We start from the raw sequence: 24,004 nt of genomic DNA, 5'->3' as shown, positions 1-24,004 counted from the left end.
TCGATGTTTTTACGGATTTATTAAGATGTTCTTTAGTACTAACAGATTCTAAAACATTTTTTTCCCCAAAGCCATAACCACTGTGAACCCTTGAATGCACTGACTTTACTTTACAGACTACCTCATAATGTGCAATATAATTTTTATAGTTTTTAATTTATTTCCTGTAAATACACTGTGTACTGTTCACAGGACTGGGCCGTGCACCTTACACCCCCCACCCTCCTTCTTGCACTATATTCTGCCCTTTTTAACTGATGCACTGTCACTGGAGTTGTTTTTTAATCTCACTGTACCTGTACAAGTGACAATAAAAGGCATTATATTCTATTCTATTCTATTCTATTCTATTCTATTCTAGTAAAAGAGTCGGTGAGGTGCTCTGCATATCTTGTACTTGGATTTTGACAAAAGTTCCTGGGGAATAACTGTTGTCTATAATATATTGTATTGATACTCTATCTGGACTGTAGTGAATAGGCATGTGCACGGTGGAGGTGTGCCGGACTAAAAGGGGCCTTTTTACACAAATGTCTCGAGAGTGGTACACGTGTATGGAGGAATAAAAGTGCCAAAATCTAATAGCTTAATACAGCATGAAATAAATGTGTCATTAATTACAATTGGATTGAAATATATATATATATATATGTCATTAAATGTGTCGGTAATTCATTAAATTGATTTTATGTAAAAACAAAACAAAACAAAACCCAACATATATAATTATTTAACTATTTAAATAATTATTTCATGGTCCGGTGTTGCATGTATGCATACTGTTTCTATGTAGTTGCTTGTATACAGTGCATTAAATTTAATTTAAAGTTATTTACTTTTTTTAATACACTTATATATATATATATATATGTTTTTTTTTTTGTTTAGTTTTTTGAGCTCACAACGCCCCCTGCTGGCCGGCCCCTATCTCCGCAGGCCCGCGGCCCACGGTGCTCACAGCGCCCCCTATGGGTGCAGGTTTCTCCGGGCAGCTGGGGGATTTCCTGGGCGGAAGCAGTGGAGGGGGTTTCCAGTGTTTCAGCCCCGTCCTCCTGGATCTCTGAACCGGGACTCGCACAGCGACACGACCAGGGCGACCAGAACCAGCCTGAGCCCGGACCCGGACCACGACCCGGACCATGAGGAGCCCGGCTGAGGCCCGGACGCTCCGAGGCAGCGGCAGGTTGACGGTTTGAATCCCGGAGAGAGTCTGCCGAGGAGCCGCTGAGGAGGAGCTGTGGCCTGCGGAGGAGATTCATGTGAGTAAACACTCAGTAGAGACACAATGGAGGAAAACAAGAGATGCTACTGCTAGCTGTGTGTGTATCTGTGTGTATGTCTGTGTTTGTGTGTGTCTGTATGTGTGTGTGTATGTATGTCTGTGTGCGTGTGTCTGTCTGTGTGTGTGTGCGTGTGTGTGTGTGTGTGTGTCTGTATGTGTGTTTAAAAGCTAACGGTCAGTTAGCACCCGCAGTGTGTGTATATTTATAAGCTAACGGCCAGTGTGTGTGTGTGTGTGAGATTGTGTTCAAACTGATAAATGTAATCGATAATCAGAAAGAACTACAGTCAGACCAGACGAAATGAGCTCAGAGAAGATTTGATCTCTGATGACCAATAGAGGATGGTAAACGATTACAACACTTCAATTATGTCAATGATGCAGTATTTGGTGATGTACAGGTGAAGGACTACAGTATTTTAATGAGATACAGGTGAAATACTGCAGTATGTAGTGAGTTACCGGTGACATACTGCAGTATTTAGTGAGGTACAGGTGACATACGGCAGTATTTAACGAGGTACAGGTGACATACTGCAGTATTTAGTGAGTTACAGGTGAAATACTGTGGTATGTAGTGAGTTACTGGTGACATACTGCAGTATTTAGTGAGTTACAGGTGAAATACTGTGGTATGTAGTGAGTTACTGGTGACATACTGCAGTATTTAGTGAGTTACAGGTGACATACTGCAGTATTTAGTGAGGTAGAGTTGACATACTGCAGTATTTAGTGAGTTACTGGTGACATACTGCAGTATTTAGTGAGGTACAGGTGACATATGGCAGTATTTAACGAGGTACAGGTGACATACTGCAGTATTTAGTGAGGTACAGGTGACATACTGCAGTATTTAGCGAGTTTCCGGTGACATACTGCAGTAATTGGTGAGTTACTGGTGACATATTGCAGTATTTAGTGAGTTACAGGTGACATACTGCAGTATTTAGTGAGGTACAGGTGACATAATGCAGTATTTAGAGAGTTTCCAGTGACATACTGCAGTATTTAGTGAGTTACAGGTGACATACTGCAGTTGTTGGCGAGCTACAGGTGAAGTACCTCATACACAGGCGCGAATGTCAACTGTCCCAGGTGACTGAGGCCACGCCCCCTGTCTTTGTCCTCAGGTCATGTCAGCAGGGAGAAGTTCTGACGCCAGGGAGGTGCAGATTCCCCTCCAGCAGGTGGCGCCCTCCCTGGTCCCGCCCCTCTCAGCTGCCCCGCCCTCTCACCGCCCAGCCAATCCCTGGCCTCCGAGTGACCCTCCCGCCACGCCGCAAGGTAAACACCTGGAAGAAAGTTGTGTTTTCCCCTCATTTTCATAGAGACAGATTCCCCCCCCCCCCCCTTTCCTTAGAGACGGAGTGTTCTAGAAGAGTTGTGTTTCCGTTTCCATGAAGACCAAGTGTTTTTTTTTTTTTTTTTAATGTTGCAATTTTTCCCACGAGACGGAGTCGGGAGCATTTTGGAATAGTTGCGTTTTCAGTAGCTCCGAGCGCCGTTGTCGCCCCCAAAAAAACCCCCAAAAACTGAATGCAAGTTTTTCGTTTTTCACGCTATTGTAGAAACGGGGCCTTCATGTCTCCACCCCTCTGCTCCACCCTTCCAGGTGTCCCTGCAGGCTTCCTGCCTCTTCATGGAGGATTCCTAGATCCCTCTGTAGAAACTCCAGAGTCCAAATACTGCTGCAAAGCGTGCAAGCTGGTCCTGTGTCAGCCCCGCCAGACGGAGTGTGGACATCGCTTCTGTCAGAACTGCATCAGCGAAATCCTCAGGTGAGACACGCTGGTGAGACACGCTAGTGAGACACACTAGGGAGACACGCTGGTGAGACACGCTGGTGAGACACGCTGGTGAGACGCCGATGGTCATTCCTGTCAGCTAACTTCCTGTCCGGTTTTCCCCTGCAGTCATACGAACCCGGTGTGTCCGGCTGACATGGAGCCTCTGTTCAAAGACAAGGTGACGTCACTGCTCATGGTGTTGGCGGGTGGTTAGCGGCTGATTAGTGTCTGGTTATCAGCAGGTTAGGGGCTGGTTAGTGTCTTGTTAGCAGCTGGTTAGCGGTTGGTTAGCAGCTGGGTAGCACCTGGTTATCAGCAGGTTAGTGTCTGGTTCGTGCCTGGTTAGCAGCTTGTTTCGCGGCAGGTTAGCGGCTGGTAAATAGCTGGGTAGCGCCCGGTTAGCGGTTAGCGGCTGCTCACTGACTCTGCTCCGGTTTCAGATCTTCAGAGACGTTTGCTGCCATCGGGAAATTATGGCGCTGAAGGTCCGCTGCCGCAGCGAAGCGAACGGCTGCCAGGAGCAGATGAGCCTGCAGCAGATACCTGTGAGACACTTCATTCGCCGTTACCATGGCAACGGATCGGCCATATTGGTTCCCGCCCGATGACCCCCCCCCCCCACCTGTCTCGTTCGCAGGATCACCTGAACGTGTGTCCGTTCTACGAGGTGCCGTGTCCGCTGGGGAAGTGCAAAGAGCGAATGATGAGAAAGGAGATCCCCGACCACCTGAGCTGGAAATGTAAACACAGGGAGACCACCTGCGACTTCTGCTCCTCCAAGATGCCCCTGACCGACCTGCAGGTAACCCACTTCATCCCTCCAGCGGGGAGTTGAACGTCGCCACACGGTGGTGGACATTAGGTCAGAGTTCGGCCTCCTCCTGGACGCTTGGGCCAAGGCTGACTTTGCGTTGTGTGACCGTTTGCAGAAACACAAAGAGACGGTGTGTCCGGCTTTCCCAGTGTCCTGTCCCAACCACTGCTCCTTGTCGTCCCTGCCCCGGAGCGAGGTACTGACCCGGTCAGTTCTGCCCTCTGCCGTCTGTCTTCTGTTGTCCTGACTCCTCTCTTCTTGTGCTTCAGCTCTGTAGCCACCAGCACGACTGCCCCAAAGCCCACGTCAACTGCCACTTCGTCCGCTATGGCTGCACATTCAAGGTAAAGCCTGACTTCCTGTACTGTGTGTACTTCCTGTACTGTGCGTACTTCCTGTACTGTGCGTACTTCCTGTACTGTGGGTACTTCATGCACTGTGTGTACTTCATTCACTGTGTGTTATGTGTACTGTCTCAGGGTTTGAACCAGGACCTGAGGCAACACGAGTCGACCTTCGCGTCGGAACATCTGAGGATGATGGCCAACAGAAACTGCTCGTTGGAGAACAAGGTGACCGCGGCGCCATGGTGATGGTAACCACAGCAACAACCAGGTGTGCAGGCACTTACCTGAGTAATGTCTGCAGGTGGACGAGGTCAAAGGTGAGCTGACGGAGCGGTACAAGGTGCTTCCAGCTCTCAGCAGCAGACTGTCTGAACTGGAGAGTCAGACGGAGGAGCTGAGGGAGAAGAACCGGCAGACGGAGCAGAAGGTGTTGGCCATGCAGGTATGAGTCCGGCCAGAGTCTTGGTCGGGGCAGCTTTGAAATCCCAGCATGCATTTCTCCGGGACCATCAGCAGCGAGGTGAACTGTAGACGGGACATTTGACTGAGCAGTTTCTCTCTATCCGTCGTCAGAAATTGATGAGCTCTCACTCGGAGAAGCTGCTGGACCTGGAGCTGGAGCTCCGGACTCTGCGTCCGCTCCGAGAGGACGTGGAGAACCTGCGGGGAACCCTGGACAACGTCCGGACCCGACTCAGCGCTCTGGAGCAGGGAGGGCGCAGCGGCACCGGGTCCACAACACAAACTCTGAGTGAGGAATCACACAAGGGCCTGCAGCAGCTAGTGAGGGGGGGCTGTAGACTAGTCTAATCGACCCACGCTGCCGCTGACTCAGCATTTGTTGTGTTTTGAAGATAGTTTTTTTCTCTTATCTGTTTTTATTTGTTTTACTGTGAAGCACTTTGTGACTCCATGTCTGTGAAAAGCGCTATAGAAATAAAATTTACTTACTTACTTAGTTACAGAGGTCAGGGGACTAGTTACAGAAGTTAAGAGTGCTAGTTAAAGAAGTTTGAGTGCGAGTTACAGAGGTCAGGGAGTCCCCACAGCCCTGTTACTCGCACTGTAACTAGCACTTGCAGAGGTCAGGGGACTAGTTACAGAGGTCAGGGGACTAGTTGGAGAGATAAATTGTTAAAGTGATCTACTAGTTTCAGAAGAGGACTAGATATTAAATTGAGGTACGAGTTATATAACACAAGGACTTGTAAAAGAGTAGGACGAGTTGCCGAGGTCGATTAGTAACCTACTCTGTTTGCCTGCAGCGTCACTGGAGACGCAGCTGAATCGCCATGACGACATGCTGAGTGTCCACGAGATCCGTCTGGCCGACATGGACCTGCGGTTCCAGGTGCTGGAGACGGCCAGCTACAACGGGACTCTGATCTGGAAGATCCGCGACTACAAGAGGCGGAAACAGGACGCGGTGGCGGCGAAGACGCTGTCGCTGTATTCGCAGCCGTTCTACACCGGATACTTCGGCTACAAAATGTGCGCCCGCGTCTACCTGAACGGAGACGGGATGGGTAAAGGGACACACCTGTCGCTCTTCTTCGTGGTGATGAGGGGCGAGTACGACGCCCTGCTGCCCTGGCCCTTCAAACAGAAGGTACCGACACACTACCGGCGCCGTTCACACAGGTCAAACCAGTCTTGACAGGAAGTTGTGTTGATGTTTTATCTGCATGTGAAAGACGTCATAACTAGACTAACTGGCCGCACGGTGGCGCAGTGGTTAGCTCTCGCCTCACAGCAAGAAAGTCGTGGGTTCAAATCTAGCCGGGGCCTTTCTGTGTGGAGTTTGCATGTTCTACCTGTGTGTGTGTGGGTTTCCTCCCACATCCCCATAAAAACCTGAGCAAGACCCCCGGCCCCTCCCCCGGCTCCCCTCTAAGCACTGCTCTGTACGGCTGCTCCAGAGGGGTAAATCAGTATCATTTCACTACGTTAGTGACTGTGGTGGTTGTTAACATTGTATGTGATAAATAAATAAATAAAACTAGACCTGGAGTTCAGGGATCATATGGGGTGGAGGTGGTTTTTCCTGGAGATGGTGGTGAAATCAGGCTTGTTATAAAACGCATTCAGGGGAAACTAAGAGAACTTAACCAGAAGAACTTAAGACACCAACAGACTTTCTAGTATTACCGATTCTACAGCTATAAACTCCGAACTACAGGACTAGTTAGTGAGACCAGATGAAACCTTTCACATAAGAGGTTATCAGTTTCCTTCATAACTAATCTAAAATGTTCCTAACTACTGTTGGAGGACAGTTCCACTTGTTGGTCACCTGGTTAACCAGCTTCTGACTGGTTGATTCTCTGGTCAATCCTCTGCCCTAATTGGTTACCTGGTCATCCGTTTGCATACCAGTTCGTTATCCGATTAGCCAGTTGGGGGTTAGTCAGTAATCTGGCCAATCATCTGCTGGCAGGTCAGTTATTTGGTCAACTATCTGCTGATTGGTTAGTTACTTGGTCAACTATCTGCTGATTGGTCAGTTATTTGGTCAACTATCTGCTGATTGGTTAGTTACTTGGTCCACTAGCACTGACTTGTCAGTAATCTGGTCAACTAGCCGCTGATTGGTTGGTTATCTGGTTACCTGCCCCTCAGGTGACCTTGATGCTGATGGATCAAGGTCCATCCAGGAAACACCTGGGCGACGCCTTCAAGCCAGACCCAAACAGCAGCAGTTTTCGGCGTCCGGCGGCAGAGATGAACATCGCGTCGGGCTGTCCACTCTTCGTGGCTCAGAGTCTCCTGGAGACTGGCAGCTACATCAAAGACGACACCATCTTCATCAAGGTGAGGAAGACTCCTCTGGTCTGAGCCACCGAGCCGCTGACCTTCACACGCTCACGCCATGTGCCCTTTGACAGGTTACCGTGGATACGTCTGACCTTCCTGATCCCTGACCTTTTACCTCCGAACTCACTGGGCCACGTCCAGCAGAGCAAAGGATGATGGGAAAACCCGTCCGGCTGAGAGCGCCACCAGCAGGACAGAGGAAGAGACGAGAAGCAGCCAATCAGAGCGAACTCTGTGGAGCGTGGAGGGCACCGCCTCTTCTGATTGGCTGTCGGACTCCCGCGTGTGTTTGTGAGGATGAATCTTTGTCCCCATGACGACACCATGGCGACATTGCTGAGATTCAACATGGCCGCCGCAGTGAGGACGTTGTAGCTGCTCTTTACTGATGCCGTGCATCCCTTTTCCCAAGGCATGCTGGGAAAACTACTGCAGCCACAGAGGAGCCCCGAAAAACCAGTACAGATCGAAGACAGACCGATCAGGATAAACCGGATCGAAGGATCAGAACCAGGAGAGAAGCGGTGGTACATCAGAGGGTTTCCAGCAGGTTCATGAGAAGTCTGACCACTGATCATGTTTTTTGGTTTTTTTTCGTGGAGTTTATGGCACTCTATTGAGTTCCTCCCACTGGTTTGGACACTAACCAGGTTCCATGAGACTGTTGACGAGCGTGTGTGTCCAGTAAAACCTGAAGTCATTCACCAGCTGCCGTCTTGGATCAGTTCTAAGCTCTTTGGTTGGAATCCCTCCGATCTGTTGGGAGTTCATTGGAGTGTCAGTAGAGGCTCCTGCGTGGCTGCAGTGGTTTCCCTGCGTCTCGGACGTCGTTCGACTTGTTTTTGCACAGTTTGTTTTTGAAGTGTGAAAATAAAAACTTTTTATTTATTTTCTTTGACTAAAAGTTTGAGAAATTACCTCAAGTCTCATGTTTTCATTCACCTGACAGACATGGACCTGATAGAGGTGGAATCATACAAACACTTTACACAAGAACTCCTGCTGGTCACAAGTGGACTTATTGCCTGCTGAGGCATCGGCATCACACTCTTTTTGATGGACGGCCCTCGGGCATTCAGAGTTTCGAGTCTCTCCACGGCGATTCAGCGGATCCCAGAGGATTCTGTGGGATTCAGGTCTGGAGAAAATGCAGGCTGCTCCATTCGAAGTTTCCCAGTCTCCGGCATCCCAACGGCGCTACCTCCATGAACTGGAGCGTTGTGGCCCATGAAGATGGAAATTAGGCACAATGACTAGATTAATGACGTTCAGGTAGTCAGGGCTTGTCACTACCATTCAGTGTCGAATGCCACCAAAGGCTTGTCTGGTGACGGCAGTGGCCGATGCATAGCGACTTAGTGTTGGCGGCCATCTTTTCTCCTTTACGTGAACGGCACTGAGGCTCACTGCTCCCTGGTCCATGAAGATAATGAGGCCTGTGCCTGGTGTTGTGGTCAGGTACCCTTGCAGGTGGTCTAGCAGGCAGACGACCCTGATGTCAATGGTTTCCAACGGCCTGACGTGACACTCGGTGCCTAAGCCACCATTAATGTGGGATGTGGCCAAAGGACGTTCACTTCTGTGCCTTTCTGCAGCTCTTCCAGTCTCTGAATCCCTGCTGATGACACTCAAGAGTTCAGCGGACACTTCCCTCTGAGAACATCCAGTTTGAAGCGTCAATGTCGAGGTTCTGTTGATGAATCATTGGGTGTCGTCTTGATCTTAGAACATTTAGTGATCGATTCACTTGTATGTGTCTATGCCTACTCACACATGTCTACTTATTCTTGGGCCTGCCTCAGTGGCAAGGCGCAAAGATTACTGCCCCCGGCGGCCGTATAATTTCATTATTATCAATCTGCCATTTTTTGGGCGTGTAACTAGTCCGCGCTGTTGGGAACACGAACACAAAAAGCACATCAAAACGTGCGGAAAATTCAGGAATGGTTCGCTAAGACTTTTGTTGGCGATTCATCAAACCGTTCCTGAATAAATCGCAATAAACTGTGAAAAATGTCCCATACTAAACGAATGAGTCTCACCTCATGGAGGAGATGCAAAGTAATGAAAAAAAGATCTGTGTCTGTTGTCATGGAGACGCTGAGATCAAAAGAGAGCAAGGCACACAAAATTTCCTCTGGAATAACTAGTTATGTGAATGCCACATTACCATTAACATAAGCATTTTCTTCCGGAAATGCAAACCTGTAGTTGTTAGTGAGAGAGGAAGTATATTGAGTCTGGCCTTTGACCTTTCCTGATAATTCCTCTCAAATTGAAACAGTTGCAGTTGCCTGGAGTGACCAGCAGGAGGAAGTCCTTTTCTACTGCTGTGACAGGCTCCTCAGTACTGCACTGCACAATATACAGAGGAAATTGTATTTTACAGTGCAAGAGTTCACAGTAATGGAGTAAACAAAGCACCTAGTAATACCTTACAAGACATTCTTCTTTATTTAAACGCTTCTACGGAGTTCTACTGTTGTTTACTGGCCTGATTAGAAAACCTCAGCAGACTGAGGCCACTATGTTCAGTATGTGAGACACTTGAGCCTCCCACTAGACCCCCCACCAGCCCACCGCACCACACACACACTCACACACAACATACACAGACACACAGTTGAAGGGGGCGGAGCGTTCAGGCTCTATAAAAGTCTGGAGGATCAGAAGACGGAGGTTTGACAGACGTCGCTTTTCAGGACGGGTCCCTCCAGATTGGGAGAAAAACATCTGTCTGTGGCGTTCAGCCGGCTTCAAGTGTCTTCAGGGAACTCGAGTATCTTCAGAGATACTCGAGCGTCTTCAGAAGTCCTCAAGAGTCTCTAGTTGCCTTAAGGAGTCGTCAGTTGTCTCCAGGGTCCTCCAGTTGTCTCCGGGTGTCTCCAGTCGTGCTCAGTGATGCCGTGGCTGGTTTCCTCTCAGCTGGACTGCGTGTCTTCATCTCCGTCCCAGCGCGAGTGCGAGCGCACGGCGTTCTCCTTCTACTGCGCGGTGCGGGAGCAGCTGCCGGTGTGGCTGCTGGAGGACATGCGCGGCATGGAGGTCTTCTGCTGGGAGGACGGACAGCCCAGAGCCTTCCTCCCGTCCGAGGCACTGCTGTACGCGCTGGTGCACAACCACCAGGACTACGCTCGCTACCTGCTCGACAGCTACTCGCTCAGCGTCCTCAAGGCGCCGCGCTGCAGCTTCTGCTGCAGCCGCGGCAGCGGGGCGCCGCATCTGAAGATGGCGGTGCGCTATGACCGCGTGGCGGTCCTGGCAATGATGCTGACCACTGTGAAAGACCGCGACCTGCACGGCGACTACCTGGACAGCTGCGGTGGCGGCTGCACACACGTGGCGGACGCGGGAAAGACCGCGGTGCAGCTGGCGGTGGAGCTGTCACGGCCTGACTGCCTGCTGCTGCTGCTGGCTCACGGCGCCGAGCCAGACGGCCTGGATGCCGCGCTGCAGAGACTCGTGTCCTGTGACACGTCGGAGCGGCGCCAGGCTCAGCGCTGCCTCGACACGCTGCTGCTTTTCCTCCCCAAACCGCCGCCGCCGCCACGCCGCCTGCTGGACGAGCCGCAGCTGTGGCAAAGCCTGCTGGGAAACGAGGTATTCCGCTGGCTGTGTGGACTGGCCCCGCCCCCTCTGCTGCTGCAGGCGCTGCGGTGTCTGGCCCGGTCCGGTCCAGACCGCATCAGCTCCCTGCCGGCCTTCCTGCAGCCTCACAGCTGGCACTGACGGCAACAACACCACAGAAAACACGTGGGAAAACATGTAAATAAGCTGTAAATAAACTCTAAACGGACCAATCGGGGAACAGCGCAGCTGAAAGTGGGCGGATCCCTGCAGAGCCAACGAACATGTAAATACGTTGAAGGACAATCATACTGTGATGGGAATGAGTGTGATGATGATCAGTTTCTACCTCATTGCTTCACGTAGAATTCCTGTGAGTCTGGAATAAACAAATCGATGTGGTTGTGTTTGTTTCCACTGTTTGTAAACAAACAACAAGAAGTAAAAACACACAAATAGTCAGACTACTGTGATTTTGTATCTAGAGTGTCAAGACATAAATACCTCCACATGATGCTTCCCATGTGTTTCGATGTCCTGATTGATTGTCCACTCAAACCTTCATGGCTGTCCTGAGCAAAACAACACGTGGCAGTGAATTATCGCGCCCCCTGTTGGAGCACAAGATGAATTACATGAAAATGTCCAAAGGTATAAACAGACATTCCAACACTTTCGTCTCGTGCTCCGACTAAAGTCATCAATAATGAGTGATTAATCATCTTTAATGACTCATCAAATCTCAAGTCATCAATTTTTATTAATTATAATAATAATAATCAATAGAGTAATCAATATGTCAATCAATAATGATTAATTTGATATCAGTCACGAACAGGAATAAGACCAGGAACAAGACCAATATTAGTATCAAAGGAAGGACCAGGTCCAGGTCTGGGTCCGGGTCCGACAGGGATGGATTGATCCGGATCAACAACCTGAAGCTGCTTCAGTGTTCAAACTTGTTTATTGAGTTAATGGACGAAACAACAAGTGAGTTTACACTGAATCCAGGCCTTCCCCGTTTCCATGGCAACAACAACCAAACATTCAAAAGCAGCATTCTGTGTTCAATCGTTCAGGTTCTATCTAGTTCCATCAGAACCTACCGGTCCACCTCACGAAGATTGATAATTGATTTTTTTCAAATAGTTTTTTTCATTGTACACAGTTCCAGGGAGCAGCTTGGGTTAGTTACCATGGCGACTGGGGTTAAAAAGACAAGCAGGTCAGCAACAACACGAGTAACGTCGCTCCCGATGGGAAAAGCAGCAACATCGAGGAGTCGGTACAAATACTGGACTCTGGTTCCAACCGGGCCGTTTCCCTTTGCTCAGCTCTGATTGGTCAGAGAAGAAATGAAAAGTCCACAGACAGAACTTTTATTTATTTCTTGGTTAAAGTGACATGTTCTGTTTTTACGACTGGTCAGAACTAGTTACAGCCAGTTGAACCCAGTTGGAACCAAACTATCCAGTTGTGTAAAATGCCTTTTTGTTATTATTATTTCTTTTTTAATCACAAAATCCGACTCTGGACCAGAGTCTTGAAGATGCATCTGTGTTTGTTCAAGCAGTTAGAACCAGTTAGAACCAGCTAAAACCAGTTACAACCATCTAGGACCAGTTACAACCAGTCTAAACTGTTTAAAACCATTTAAAATGAGTTGGACCCAGTCAGAACCAGAAACTCCAGTCACATAAAGTGTCCTTCTATAATCATACTACAGAATTAGCCTCTGAACTAAACCCAATTAAAGTTCTTTTTAACCCGTTAGAACCGGTTTAGAATCCATTAGAACCTGTTAGAACCAGAAGTACCAACATATCCAGTGTCCCTCCAGATTAAAGTGCGTCATGTTAAAAATTAAGAGTTCACTTCATTCCCCGACGTCCACCTGGGCGCCGTCCCAGGAAGTGACATCACGTGTCCACTGTGTGCCGCTGTGACATCCGACATGCTGCCTCGAGTCAGTAAACGAAAAGTGATGTGATCACGGCATCGGGAGACCGATGATGTCACAGTGAGGTCACACGTCAAATCAGCTCCCATTCGTCGTCGACGTCGTCTCCCAACGAGGCACCCGAGGGGGCGTGTCTAACGGGAGTCTGCGCGAGGAGCTTGGTCAGCCGACGTGACAATCCACCCACCAGGGTCACCGCCCAGAGTTCGTCCTCCGGAGTCACTGCAGACACAGAGGGAGATCTGAAGCTCAGGACGGGCTCACCTGATGGACCCCACGATGAGAACCTTCTCACCTGTAAACCAGTTGGCGCTGCCGGGTATCTTCTTCCAGTAGTCTCCTGCCGGGTTCCTCTCAGAGACGCCGTACCGTCGAGCCAGATCGCCATTAATGCACCGAACCCAGGCAGTCCGGCAGCTGAGCACTAGCTGACTGACGGCGAGACCTGCAGAGACAACGACAGAGAGTTAGGACGCCGGCCCAGACAGGCAAAGACAAGGGGGGGGGGGGGGGGTGTACCTGGAACCAGCTCCCAGTCTGTCCCAACTGGCATCTCGTCGCTAAGCCCAGTCCGGACGAAGACGCTTCCTCTGTTGTCCAACGCCCAGAGGAGACGGTCGTTAGGACTCGTCTGGATACAGACCAGCTGCACTCCGATTGGCTGAGGAGACGCCACAGTGCAGTTAGTGGGCAGGTCCGACAGGCCCGGTGGATCGGCGCGGATCAGGTGTTACCTGTGCAGGTGGTTCTATGTGGATCCAGGCCGGCAGCATCATGCTGGGGTTCAGCGGTTGTGTTCCGACCCTGAAGTAAACGATTCCCCGGCTGTCCACCGCCCAGACGTTCTGACTGCCACAGCTCACGCTGACCAGACGGACACCACCTGGGACACACAAGGGGAGACTGATCGGACCCATCTAAAGCTGTCTGAGAAGACCCTGGTCCTCCTGCCAGACCTGGACCTGGAACCAGCGTGAGGGGTCAGAGTGAGGTCCTGTTCCACGAGATCCAGGGACACGTTCAGCAGCCCGAGTCACCAGGAGGGCAAAATAACCTCATTGTTCATATTGACAGAGTGTCCTGCTGACCTCTGACTCTGTGTGTGTGTGTGTGTGTATGTGTGTGTGTGTGTGTTTCACAGGTTTCTAGGAGCTGGGCCAGTCATGAGGTGTGTGAGAGTGAGAAGGGCAGCGAGACTAAAAACAGAGCTGACCTATCAGTAAGGTTACAGCATGACGCACACACACACACACACACACACACACACACACACACACACACACACACACACACACACGAAATATCAGCCTGTTACACAACCTCCACCTGTCAGTGCGCGTGTTTATAAAGACCCCAATGTTTCTGTTCCACTGAAGGTCCTGACAAATATAGAATATCATGTGAGTGTGTGAGTGCGTCATACAGTAATCTTACCTAACCAAACACACACACAGACACGGACAGAAAAAACACACACACACACACAAAAGCTACATGTGCACACACACAAGGAAACAAAAGACGCACACGCACACACAAAAAAAGATGAATGAAAAGGCACAACCAAAACAAACATACACACACATAAAAACAGCAACAAACCCCCCCCCCCACACACACACACACACACACCACAAAGAAGATGGATGGAAAGACCCAAAAACATACTGTACATGCATGCACACAGATATAAACACAAACATGTGCACACACACAAACAAAAACAAGTGCACACACATAAAAGGGGAACGCACACACACAGAAACTAAAGCAAACACACAAACAACAAAAAACCACACAAACAAACAAAAACACATGCAGACACAAACACACACACACATACAGAAAAACATACATGCACAGATATAGCAACAAAAACACACAACAAAAGCGCACATTCACGAACACACACACAGACAGTCTGCATTCCCTGTGAACCAGCGCCCCCCCTAGCAGACCGGGGTACCTACCCAGCTGGCTCAGGTCCAGGGGGGTCCAGTGCAGACCGCTGGGGCAGGACGGCGACAGTGTCCGGATGACGACTCGGCCGTGAGCGTCCAAACCCCACAGAGCGTCGCGGCACGCCGACAGGTAACTCAGCTCCACCTGAGCTCACAGGTACGACACAGCGGGGCATCAACACCCACCACGGCCCCAGAGGGACGCCACGCACCGGACAACCATGCACCGGACCGGTGGACTCACCTCAGGGGGGAGCAGCACCGACGAGGGGCGGAGCTCCCCATCCTGGTCCCACACGCAGAACAGATCCTTCCTGCTCTGAGCCAACCACAGGAATGTACCTGAGACAGGTGACACAGTGGAGTCAGAGCCGGGCTGGGGGGTGTGTGTGTGTCCAGGTGTGTCCAGGTGGTCTACCTTCTCTGTGAGGTACAGCTGAAGAGGTGATGAAGGTCCACCTGGTGGCTGAGACGGTTCCTCGTGGGACCACGTTCTGCCAGAAGGTTCCTGGAGGAACCAAATACAGACTGAAACCGACGAGGACCAGAAGAAAACAGGACTCTAGTACAGTACTGTAGTGAACTGTAGTGGTCAGTGGTGGACTGTGGTGGTCTGTGGTGGACTGACCCACGAGGCTGCCCCGGGCCAGGTGCAGCTGGTTCCGGCCCGATGCGACCCACACCCCACTGCGGTTGGCGCTGACCAGGCTGGGCTGGCAGTGCGAGTACTGCGACAGAAAGGCCACCACGCGCTCCACCGGCGCCCGCGTCACTGTGGCGACGCTCTGCGTGGCCTGCAGCAGCGTCTGGAACAGGCTGCCCTGGTCGAACACCACGTAGTCCGAAATGCTGATCTGAGGGACACATGGCCGAGCCGTCACGCCAAGCTGCACCACCACGAGCCTCCCAATGTGCCCGGCGGCGCCCCCTACCTGCCACCAGTGGTCGTCGTCACCCTGCGGTCTGCACGATCGCACCCCGGTTCGAAACCAGAGGCTCCCACTGGCGTCCAGAGCCCAGGCCGTGCCCCCGTCGGCCAGAGCCACGCAGACCAGGTCCAGACCCTGAGCCTCACTGTGACACACACGCACGCGCACACGCGCACACACGCACACACACACACACACACACACACACACACACACACACACACACACACACACACACACACACACACACACCAGCTGCTTTGCACTGGCGTAGTAATGTAGTAATGCTGCAGTAATACAGGAGTACTGCAGCAGTGGCAGTATTACCTGACAGTGTCGTACTTCCAGCCCTCCCCCTGGCTGCAGTAGCTGCTCAGACCCTCCCGGTAGAAGACGGCCTGGTGCTCGCTCAGCGCCCAGACCACACCTGCTCTCACACACACCTGGCTGAACACACAGGGAGTCTCCACCTTCACCGAGCGAGCACAGGGACGCTCCACGCTCAGGCCTGGAACGGAAACAAGGAGGACATGAAGAGCCGAGAGGTCAGGGCTCAGAGGACCTGCAGTGGTCAGCAGAGACTTCCCCCTGGAGGTCTCTTTCAGCAGTGGGTCTGCTGTCCAGTGTAGAGCCTGTCCAGGTGGAGGGTTACCTGTCTGCAGGTAGAGGTCGCCGTTGGTCCTGATGATCCAGGCAGAGTCGTCACTCAGAGCCACGAACGCCGACTGTTCCTCGGCTTTGTACCAGTGACGTTTTCCTTTCACCGAGACTTTGGCGCAGGCGTACGCCGTCATGCTCTTCTGCTCCACCTTCCACAGCAGGTTACCTGGCGGAGGCACATGGCAGGTTGGCGTCACTCGGCTGAACGATCAGGGGAGCGTGTGGAGAGAACAGCGGCTCACCTGAAGGCGATAACGCCACCTGGTGGACATTGTCCTCAAAGCGCTGCCAATTAAGTCCAGTTTCTGGCAGAGGACTGCAGAACAGTACTCCTTTGAAATCCAGACACCACACGAACCTGAAAGACACATTAAATGACTGTCACATGACAACAATTTCAACATCACAATAAGCGAGGCCTCGCTTACTTGCCGACTCACCTGTCGGTCACCTGTAAGCTCAGTATTCCACATCCGGGTCCTGAGTATCCCATCCAGCTCTCTGCCAACTTCACAAAACAAAAAGTCAAAATAAATCCGACAGTCTCGCCTGGGTGACCCGAGTCTGATTCTCACCTGGTCGGGTTTGTGCCGGTCTTTATCCTGGGTGTCTTGGTCGCTCTGAGCGTCTCTGGTCCTCTCCGGCTGATTGGATGACGAGGTGTGGACGTCGCGTTCCCGACCCGGAGGCAGAGAGTGACAGTAGATGTCTCCCTCTTCATCGCTGGACATGCTGGGCTTCCTGTCCAGGGTGGACACGGTGGAGAAAAACATGGGGTCCGCCAGGCCAGGAGGGGGCGCCAGCTTGTCCTCCTACACACACATTAAAACACACTGATGGAACAGGAAGAGGACAGGTAAACCTGGTCTTCTACAACCTTCAGAACAGCTACACTGAGACAAATTACAGGAGCAGAATAGACGTACAGGTTTGAAGACTATTTATGAAGGAAAAGGTCAAGACTAAGAGAGTAGTTACAGAGAATCAGCCAGGGAGGACTAGTTAAAATGACCCGTTAAAGAGTATTAGTTAGAGAGGACTAGTTCTAGGTGACGACTCAAAGATTAATTACAGATGACTAGTTATAGCCGACTTTTAAAGAGCACTAGTTGCAGGGCACTAGTTACATGATACGAGTTAGAGATGATTAGTTACAGGGGACTAGTTACAAGTAATTAGTTTGAGACCATTTAAGGAGGATTAGTTACATGACACCAGTCAGAGAAGAATAATTACATATGACTAGTTATAAGGCACTAATTCGAGAAGACTTAATAATAAAATGGGGCTCGATAGAAAGGAGTAGTTACAGTACTCGTCAGAGAAGACTATCTACCGATGACAGGTTAGACAGGACGAGTTACAGGGGGCTAGTCAAAAAAGATTCATTACAGATGACTAGTTACAGAGGAATGAAAGGAGATTAGGTCTATATGACTAGTTACAGGGGAGAAGTTGGAGAGGCTTGATTACAGATGACTAACTACAACAAACTCGGAGAGGATTATTTACCGGGAGCTAGTTATAGAGGACGAGTTACAGACCTGCGAGAACGGTTGAGGTGTATTTCTGGGTTAGTAGCTTCAGTTGGACTCATTTAAGTTGGACTGTGATGAAGATTTAAAATGATCAGATTTATTTAGAACTAAATATGTTGACTGGCAGGTAAATTGCACCTCCTCGTCCTCCTCCTCCTCTTCCTCATCTGGTCCAATCAGAGGACTCAGAAACTCGTCTTCTGGCTCCTCCATTGGCTGCTGCTCCTGCCCGTCGTCCTCCTCAGATTTGTGCATGTAGGAGAAGGTGCACTCCAGCAGCAGGTCCACATCTGGGGTCGGGGGGACAGTTTGTGTCTCTGGACCGGTGCCAGAGGTCTGTCCGGTGTCCAGCTGGAGGAGCAGGGAGCTGAAAGAGAGACCGGTGGGTCAGCAGGAGCAGAGGTGGAGGAATCCTCCAATCAACAGGTACCAACCCGGAAAGCTGCTCCTCCACCTCCTTCAGACCTCTGTCCGAGCCTCCAGACTCCTGGGACCTCTGGTTGTCCAGGTCCAGACCCACCAGGGAGGCGCGGTCGCTGGCAGGAGTCCCACTGCCTCCGTCACTCCAGCTGTCGTCATGGCCCGCAAACATGGAGTCTGAACAGCTGCTTTCAGAGAGACGGTTCCCACTGCTGCTGTCTGCAGACCAGAGGAGCTCATCAGAGTGTGTGTGTGTGTGTGTGTGTCTGTGTGTGTGTGTGTGTGTGTACCGACCATGGCGTCGTCTCCTCTTCTTCTTCACTCTGATGGCTTTTACAACCAGCTCCTCCTGACACAAGGGGGCGCTGTACCTCCTGGAGCTCTGCTCAGATGGTGTGGTGTTTGGAGCGTTTCCATGGAGACTGTCCCAGGAAGTGATGGAGCTGCTGCGGCTACGAGGGCTGCTACTGAACACGCTGGAGCGCACCTGGACAGGAAACACAGCAGCCGTGAGCATACACACCACTCACAATGATCACCATCATTTTCAAACTATAAGCCACTAATTGTTTTACACACGCTTTAACCCTGCGGCGTAAACAATGACGGGGGTAATTTATGGATTTTTAAGGGTTAACAAGCTTCATGTATCAGATACATGGGTGATATGTTCAGGTACTTCATGTGACTCTGACCTTTCTTTTTAAATTTGGTGGGTGTGGCTTATATTCAGGGGCCGTTCAATAGTCAGGAAATTACGGTAAAATCATTTGCAACACCATCAAAAGCTGATGACTGGGAGTAATCAGATTACTTGTAGCAATCTGATTGCGGTCTTTTCTTGTGCTCCAGAAATTTGACCATTTAGTTCCTAGCTTTAGCATTAACATTTATGAGGGTTTTGGTTTCTCTTCTTTACCACGTTTTGTTTTACTCTCAGGTTGAGACGCCACACACGCACAGCTGTAAAGTGAAATCAGATTAATGGTTGGACATGCAGAAAGACATCGGAGTAGTTGGTTGGATTTGGCATCATCAGTCACCTCCTGCTGCTCCTCCGCCTCCTCCACCTCTTCCTCCTCGTCCTCCGCTCCTTGGTCTCGGGGTCTCTCTCCACCTCCTCCCTCCTCCCTCCCTCCGCCTTCTACGATGATGGCCATGGTTCTGATTGGCTGAGCCGTTTCCACAGATCCGGTTGGCTGGAGGATGGTGGGCGTGGTCAGAGGCGAGGCCAGACGGACCGAAAGCTCCGACACTGAAGGACACCGTCAGCACGTCAACAACATATACCCTGTAACTATCAGCATTAATCGTACCAGCACTGAGAGTACTGACAGTTGGAGGCCAGCCCCTCGGGACTGTTGGAGAGCCGGATGACGTCTCGGTCTCCTTTCAGGACAAAGATCTCGTTGTCACAACATGAAACTGACACGATGTCGCCGCTGCTCTCCAGCGCTCCGATCACCATCTGGAACAAAACACCCGAGTTACCCGACAGGTGACCTGTGCCTGGTGCGAGACAGTCTGAGTGGAGGTCTGAGTGGAGGTGCGTACCTCGTTCACACAGTCCAGGATGTAGATGCTGTACTCGTTCCAGCTCAGGATCACGCCGTCTCTCATGAAGCAGCTGAGGAGGCCCAGCTGAAGCTCAGACGGTCGATACGCTCCCACAGGACCCGGGCGAGGAAACAGCTCCACCTGGGGCACCTGAGGAGCAGCAGGAGAACAAGATGAGGTCAGGAGGACTAGGAAGAGGAGGAGGACAGAGCTGCTGTGATTGGACGACCCACAGTGGGGGGAGGGGGGAGGGGGGAGGCAGTGGTCCTGAAACATCTGCAAGTCATCAAGAGTCACCTGTGAGCTGAAGAGCGGTTTGAACTGACGCGTCTCCTCCACCTGACCTCTGACATCACAGCGCCACAGCCGGAGTCCAGGACGAGCAGCAAACACCTGCAGGTCACTCTGTTTACAGAGGGCCGGTAGGAAGCAGGCGCCAAATCTCCCACTGCTGCACCGTGACACAAAAACAGGACGGTCAGCAGGGAAGTTACTCTCTACACTTGGCGTGTTGTTTGTTCAGTTCGTTGTGTTTTACATGCATGAGATGTGTGGTACCTCTTGCGGGGCTTGGAGCCGAGCTGCAGGACTTCCTGTGTCTGTGTGCAGAGCAGCACGGATCTGTGCAGGGTGGACAGCAGCAGCACCTGGTGGCTGTACTCCATCTGAACCACGGCTGAGGACTCCTCCAGCAGCAGCACCGGTTTACACACACCCTACACACACACAAACAACAGGTGTGTCATGACCTGTCGATAATCACACGGCTGTCACACGTGTCCCGTGGCGTCACCTGGTCCAGGTCCAGAGCGGAGAACACCACCCGTCCCTTATCATCTCCAGAGAACAGCTTCATGCCGTTGGTGCTCCAGGCCAGAGACGTGACCGAACCTTTATGGAGGCCGACCACATCGAAACGCCTCAGCTGCAGACACAGGGGGCGTTAAGAGACGCGGGACGGGTCAGGGAGATCGAGACGGACAGGCGAGAGACTGTCTGACCTGTTTGTTACGACCAGGAAGTGGCGACACCAGCTGAAAGACGGCGACGCGACCTGAAGCGGTTCCCACGGCAACCAGGTCATCAAAGCAGCTGAGCAGCTTCACAGCCGTGATGGCGTCACACTTTCCCTGTTACACACACACAAACACACACACAGGTGAATAACAACAGACTGTAACAGTTGAGTAATGCCAAAAAAATAACCTGAAATCTGCACAAAACAGACTAGAATTAAATCAAACACAAACCACCACACTCTCTGATCACTGTCTGTGAACACACACTCTCCTTGTTTAGATCACAGACACTTTCTCCCTGCAGTACAGCCTTCGCCTGATATGTGTGACACTGTGTTCTGGTTTTATTTATAGGTCAGGTGGAAGTATTGAGCGGGCTGAATGATGAACACCGCAGAAGAAGAGCTCTGACCTCCAGACTGTACTTGTTCATGTGTGCCAGGCGGCGACAGTAGAGGTAGAGCATCCCGATGCTGCTGCCCACAGCCAGGAAGTCACTGCTGCTGTCCAGAGCCGTCAGGTAGACCACCACAGACCTGAAGCCCCTCTGGACCTGCAGACACACAACATCCCCATCAACACCATCAATGGTCCATCACCTCTGCTGGTCTGGCTGGGATTGATATCCTTGCTGGGTGGTAGCTTTGGTGGCTATTATCCAGGTTTAATGGTTCTGGGTCTGGTCTGAATCACAACTTTGGTGGAGTTCACCCTGGTTTGGGGTTCTGGCATGGCTGGGACTGGCATCTTTGCTGGGTTTTGGCCTGGTTCAGGGTTCTGGACCAGCTGGGGTCAGTACCTTGGCTGGGATGGCATTGAGGAGGTAGTAGAGCGGGCAGAACTCCCGGAGGACAGACGGAGGACTCGGTTGAGCGGCCATGTTGCTCCTGAGGAACCTGGAGGGATGGAGATGAAATCCAGAACAGAAAAAGGAGAAAAACTCAATACTTGACGAAAAATAGCCTCTGCTGCTGAGTGGGTGGGACATTATTCCAAAAACTAAAGAGAACTAACATGGTGTGAAACTGATCTTAGAAGTTTCAGGTGGTGTTTTTTATGTCACATCTGTAGGAAGATGAGGTGAGCTATACCTGACGACCACGCCCACTTTACTGACAACCACGCCCTCCTACAAATTCCAATAAAGACTCCTCCCACCGGGAGATGCACATGTCTATGTGTTTATATTTCTAGAAATAGATAGAAATAGATTGGCGTCTAAATAGCTAAAACAGAGTTTGATTGGAAATTAAAAATTCTATATTTGAATACTCCTTTTAATATTTCTTTGTTTGTCAAGAAAGCTTTAAGTGACATGCGCTGGAGGAACTGCGGACAAATTGTCGTTTATACACATATCTTTTGGGACTGCCTAATAATTCAAACGTTTTGGAGAAATATTAAAGTAGAATTTGAAAAAGTGGATGATTCTCCAGACCCTGTGTATTTGCTGGGGGCCATAACAAAGGATACATATAACACAGAACAGAGGTACATAATGCGGATCCTGATATTAATCGCCAAGCAAATGATAACTGTGAACTGGAAGGACACTAAACCACCAACAAAGCAGGTCGACATCATGGAACAAATGAGTGCAAGGCTACAACTGAAAACAGGAATTCTTACGCAAAGATGGAAAGGTGTCCAGTTATATTTGGACATTAATTGAAATGGGCTGTTGCTAAAGAAGGAACTATGTCTTCAAATAATCAATCTTGGTGTCTGTATTCATGTTTGTTTAATATACATCTTTTGATGTTATATGTGTATATAAAATCATGTGTATTTTTGTTGTTGTTGTTGTTATTTGGGAAAACTGAAAATAAAAACGTCAACAAAAAAATTGATTGGTGTGTATTCAGCGATAATCCATTTGACGTGGAGTCACAATGGCACCAGATAACACGGTCACCAGATAACGTGGAGCACCGTCGTGATAAAGATGGTGTGTTTACATTTCAGAGCAGTTTCACGTGAGACTGACACCGGAATAAAAAAACTCAAAGGGAAGAAGCTACAGACCAGAGAGAGCTTTTAGTCAGTCTGGAGCTGACCGCTCTGACCGTCCTCTAGTCTGCGGTCACCTGAGTCCTCACCTGGACGCACAGCGTCCAGCCTCTGCTCCCGCAGCTGTCACACAGGGCGGAGACGAGGCAGTGACGCACGTTCACTCAGATTACAGCAATCTCACGTTCGTGTGATGGATCATACACACGCCGTATTATAAGGAAGGATTTACTAAACACTGTAGAGTGTGTGTTTTTCTTCTACAGTGAGTGTAAAGCAGCGATGAGTGAGTCAAACATTAAAATGTAGACTATTCCCACGGAGTCTGGCGTGACGCGCACACACGGATGAAACCCGTTCTATCAGCCCCGCAGCGCCCCGCACACCGCTCAGGAGCGTGACGGCTGACGGTAAACCCGTCCACGACAATCGTCACGTCAACAAACAATCAAATAATCAAACAGGATTGTTTACAGAGACGTCTTCTCTAGTCCCGGATAGCTTTAGCATGCACTCACAGCGTTAGCAGGCTAACGGCAGCAGCAGCGGAGCGCGAGAGGCTCACTTACTGAGAGCGAAGAAGAGGAGCCGCTCACGCCTTCATCTAGCTGTTCGTCAAGGTGTTCGTCCACAGGTTCATCCAGGTGTTCGTGTCGCAGCGGTGCCGCGGACAGGTGACTTCTCCCCGTGGGACTCTCCGCCTCTCATCGACACCGTCCGCAGAGCGCGCCCCCCGCCGGCCACGCGCCGCAACAGCAGCCGCACGTAAACAAACGCACGAAAGACGTAAACAAATGTAACGCGGATAAAACTGCATTTCACAGCTTATATGATTGACACCCACTAAACCACTGTCCATGTATTCAAAAACAAAAACAATCAACATAAACTGAAAAATATGTTATACTGAACATCTAATCCACAAATGTGTGTATTTTCAATATATGATATGATATGATATGATAAGTGCAGACCCTAAATCAGAACATTCTTCTTTTTTAAAACTTGAATGTGGGTAGATCATGTTTAGATAAGGTGGGAGGAGCCTTTTGTTTGATTTCTTTAACGTGTGTGTGTGTGTGTGCACGTTTTTTATGAACTGACATTGATATAATGCAATACAAAATGCATAGGTTCATGTATGCAGTTTTGTATTCAGTTAATTTATTCCTATTTTTTATGTACAGCAACTAATTTTCAATATGATTGAGAAACATATATAAAAATTATGATTCTTTGATCAAATATATCTAAGAAGCCGTGTTTTTGTTGTGGAAAGTTAAATCAAAGTATTGTGGCCAAAAAATTTGAATGCATGTATAACTGGTTTAATCCG

The 24,004-nt window shown here is 50.2% G+C and overlaps 3 protein-coding genes across 3 annotated transcripts; 2 read left to right on the top strand and 1 right to left on the bottom strand.

Annotated features, from left to right (window-relative positions):
- Positions 1-983: 983 nt before the first annotated feature.
- Positions 984-9,066, top strand: traf3 (TNF receptor-associated factor 3). The gene is made up of 14 exons (XM_080479575.1): positions 984-1,259; positions 2,413-2,566; positions 2,895-3,060; positions 3,196-3,247; positions 3,510-3,614; positions 3,707-3,871; positions 3,999-4,079; positions 4,153-4,227; positions 4,363-4,455; positions 4,532-4,672; positions 4,804-4,981; positions 5,496-5,839; positions 6,850-7,041; positions 7,116-9,066. The coding sequence occupies exons 2-14, from the start codon at positions 2,416-2,418 to the stop codon at positions 7,149-7,151; spliced, it is 1,779 nt and encodes a 592-aa protein (XP_080335701.1). The 5' UTR covers positions 984-1,259; positions 2,413-2,415; the 3' UTR covers positions 7,152-9,066.
- Positions 9,067-9,482: 416 nt separating this feature from the next.
- On the top strand, positions 9,483-11,192 carry ankrd9 (ankyrin repeat domain 9). The gene has a single exon (XM_080480559.1). It carries the CDS (start codon positions 9,946-9,948, stop codon positions 10,771-10,773), a length of 828 nt encoding a protein of 275 aa, XP_080336685.1. The 5' UTR covers positions 9,483-9,945; the 3' UTR covers positions 10,774-11,192.
- A 363-nt stretch (positions 11,193-11,555) lies between these two features.
- tecpr2 (tectonin beta-propeller repeat containing 2) lies at positions 11,556-23,414 on the bottom strand. The gene is made up of 27 exons (XM_080480019.1): positions 23,238-23,414; positions 21,458-21,554; positions 21,071-21,211; positions 20,641-20,769; positions 20,433-20,564; positions 20,198-20,355; positions 19,937-20,090; positions 19,637-19,789; positions 19,418-19,550; positions 19,126-19,337; positions 18,377-18,569; positions 18,097-18,301; positions 17,801-18,029; positions 16,700-16,936; positions 16,565-16,632; positions 16,367-16,482; positions 16,117-16,290; positions 15,792-15,972; positions 15,468-15,609; positions 15,164-15,389; positions 14,954-15,043; positions 14,780-14,877; positions 14,545-14,680; positions 13,309-13,457; positions 13,094-13,235; positions 12,870-13,019; positions 11,556-12,796 (listed from the first exon to the last, which is right to left on the bottom strand). The coding sequence occupies exons 2-27, from the start codon at positions 21,536-21,538 to the stop codon at positions 12,648-12,650; spliced, it is 3,978 nt and encodes a 1,325-aa protein (XP_080336145.1). The 5' UTR covers positions 21,539-21,554; positions 23,238-23,414; the 3' UTR covers positions 11,556-12,647.
- Positions 23,415-24,004: the final 590 nt, after the last annotated feature.

This window comes from Lipophrys pholis (genome assembly GCF_963383615.2).
Source record: "Lipophrys pholis genome assembly, chromosome: 14".
Taxonomy (NCBI): Eukaryota; Metazoa; Chordata; class Actinopteri; order Blenniiformes; family Blenniidae; genus Lipophrys; species Lipophrys pholis.
Note: the sequence above shows the minus strand (reverse complement) of the source record. Positions and strands in the feature narration are given on the sequence as shown.

What these genes read in the sequence shown, in the direction of transcription:
- traf3 (XM_080479575.1), top strand. Translation starts at nt 2,416, where the DNA reads ATGTCAGCAGGGAGAAGTTCTGACGCCAGGGAGGTGCAGATTCCCCTC. An exon ending in CCCTCCCGCCACGCCGCAAG is followed by an intron (nt 2,567 to 2,894) that starts GTAAACACCTGG and finishes CCACCCTTCCAG; the next exon opens with GTGTCCCTGCAGGCTTCCTG. An exon ending in GCTATGGCTGCACATTCAAG is followed by an intron (nt 4,228 to 4,362) that starts GTAAAGCCTGAC and finishes GTACTGTCTCAG; the next exon opens with GGTTTGAACCAGGACCTGAG.
- ankrd9 (XM_080480559.1), top strand. Translation starts at nt 9,946, where the DNA reads ATGCCGTGGCTGGTTTCCTCTCAGCTGGACTGCGTGTCTTCATCTCCG.
- tecpr2 (XM_080480019.1), bottom strand. Translation starts at nt 21,538, where the DNA reads ATGGCCGCTCAACCGAGTCCTCCGTCTGTCCTCCGGGAGTTCTGCCCG. An exon ending in TCAATGCCATCCCAGCCAAG is followed by an intron (nt 21,212 to 21,457) that starts GTACTGACCCCA and finishes GTGTGTCTGCAG; the next exon opens with GTCCAGAGGGGCTTCAGGTC. An exon ending in TTCCTGGTCGTAACAAACAG is followed by an intron (nt 20,565 to 20,640) that starts GTCAGACAGTCT and finishes CTGTGTCTGCAG; the next exon opens with CTGAGGCGTTTCGATGTGGT.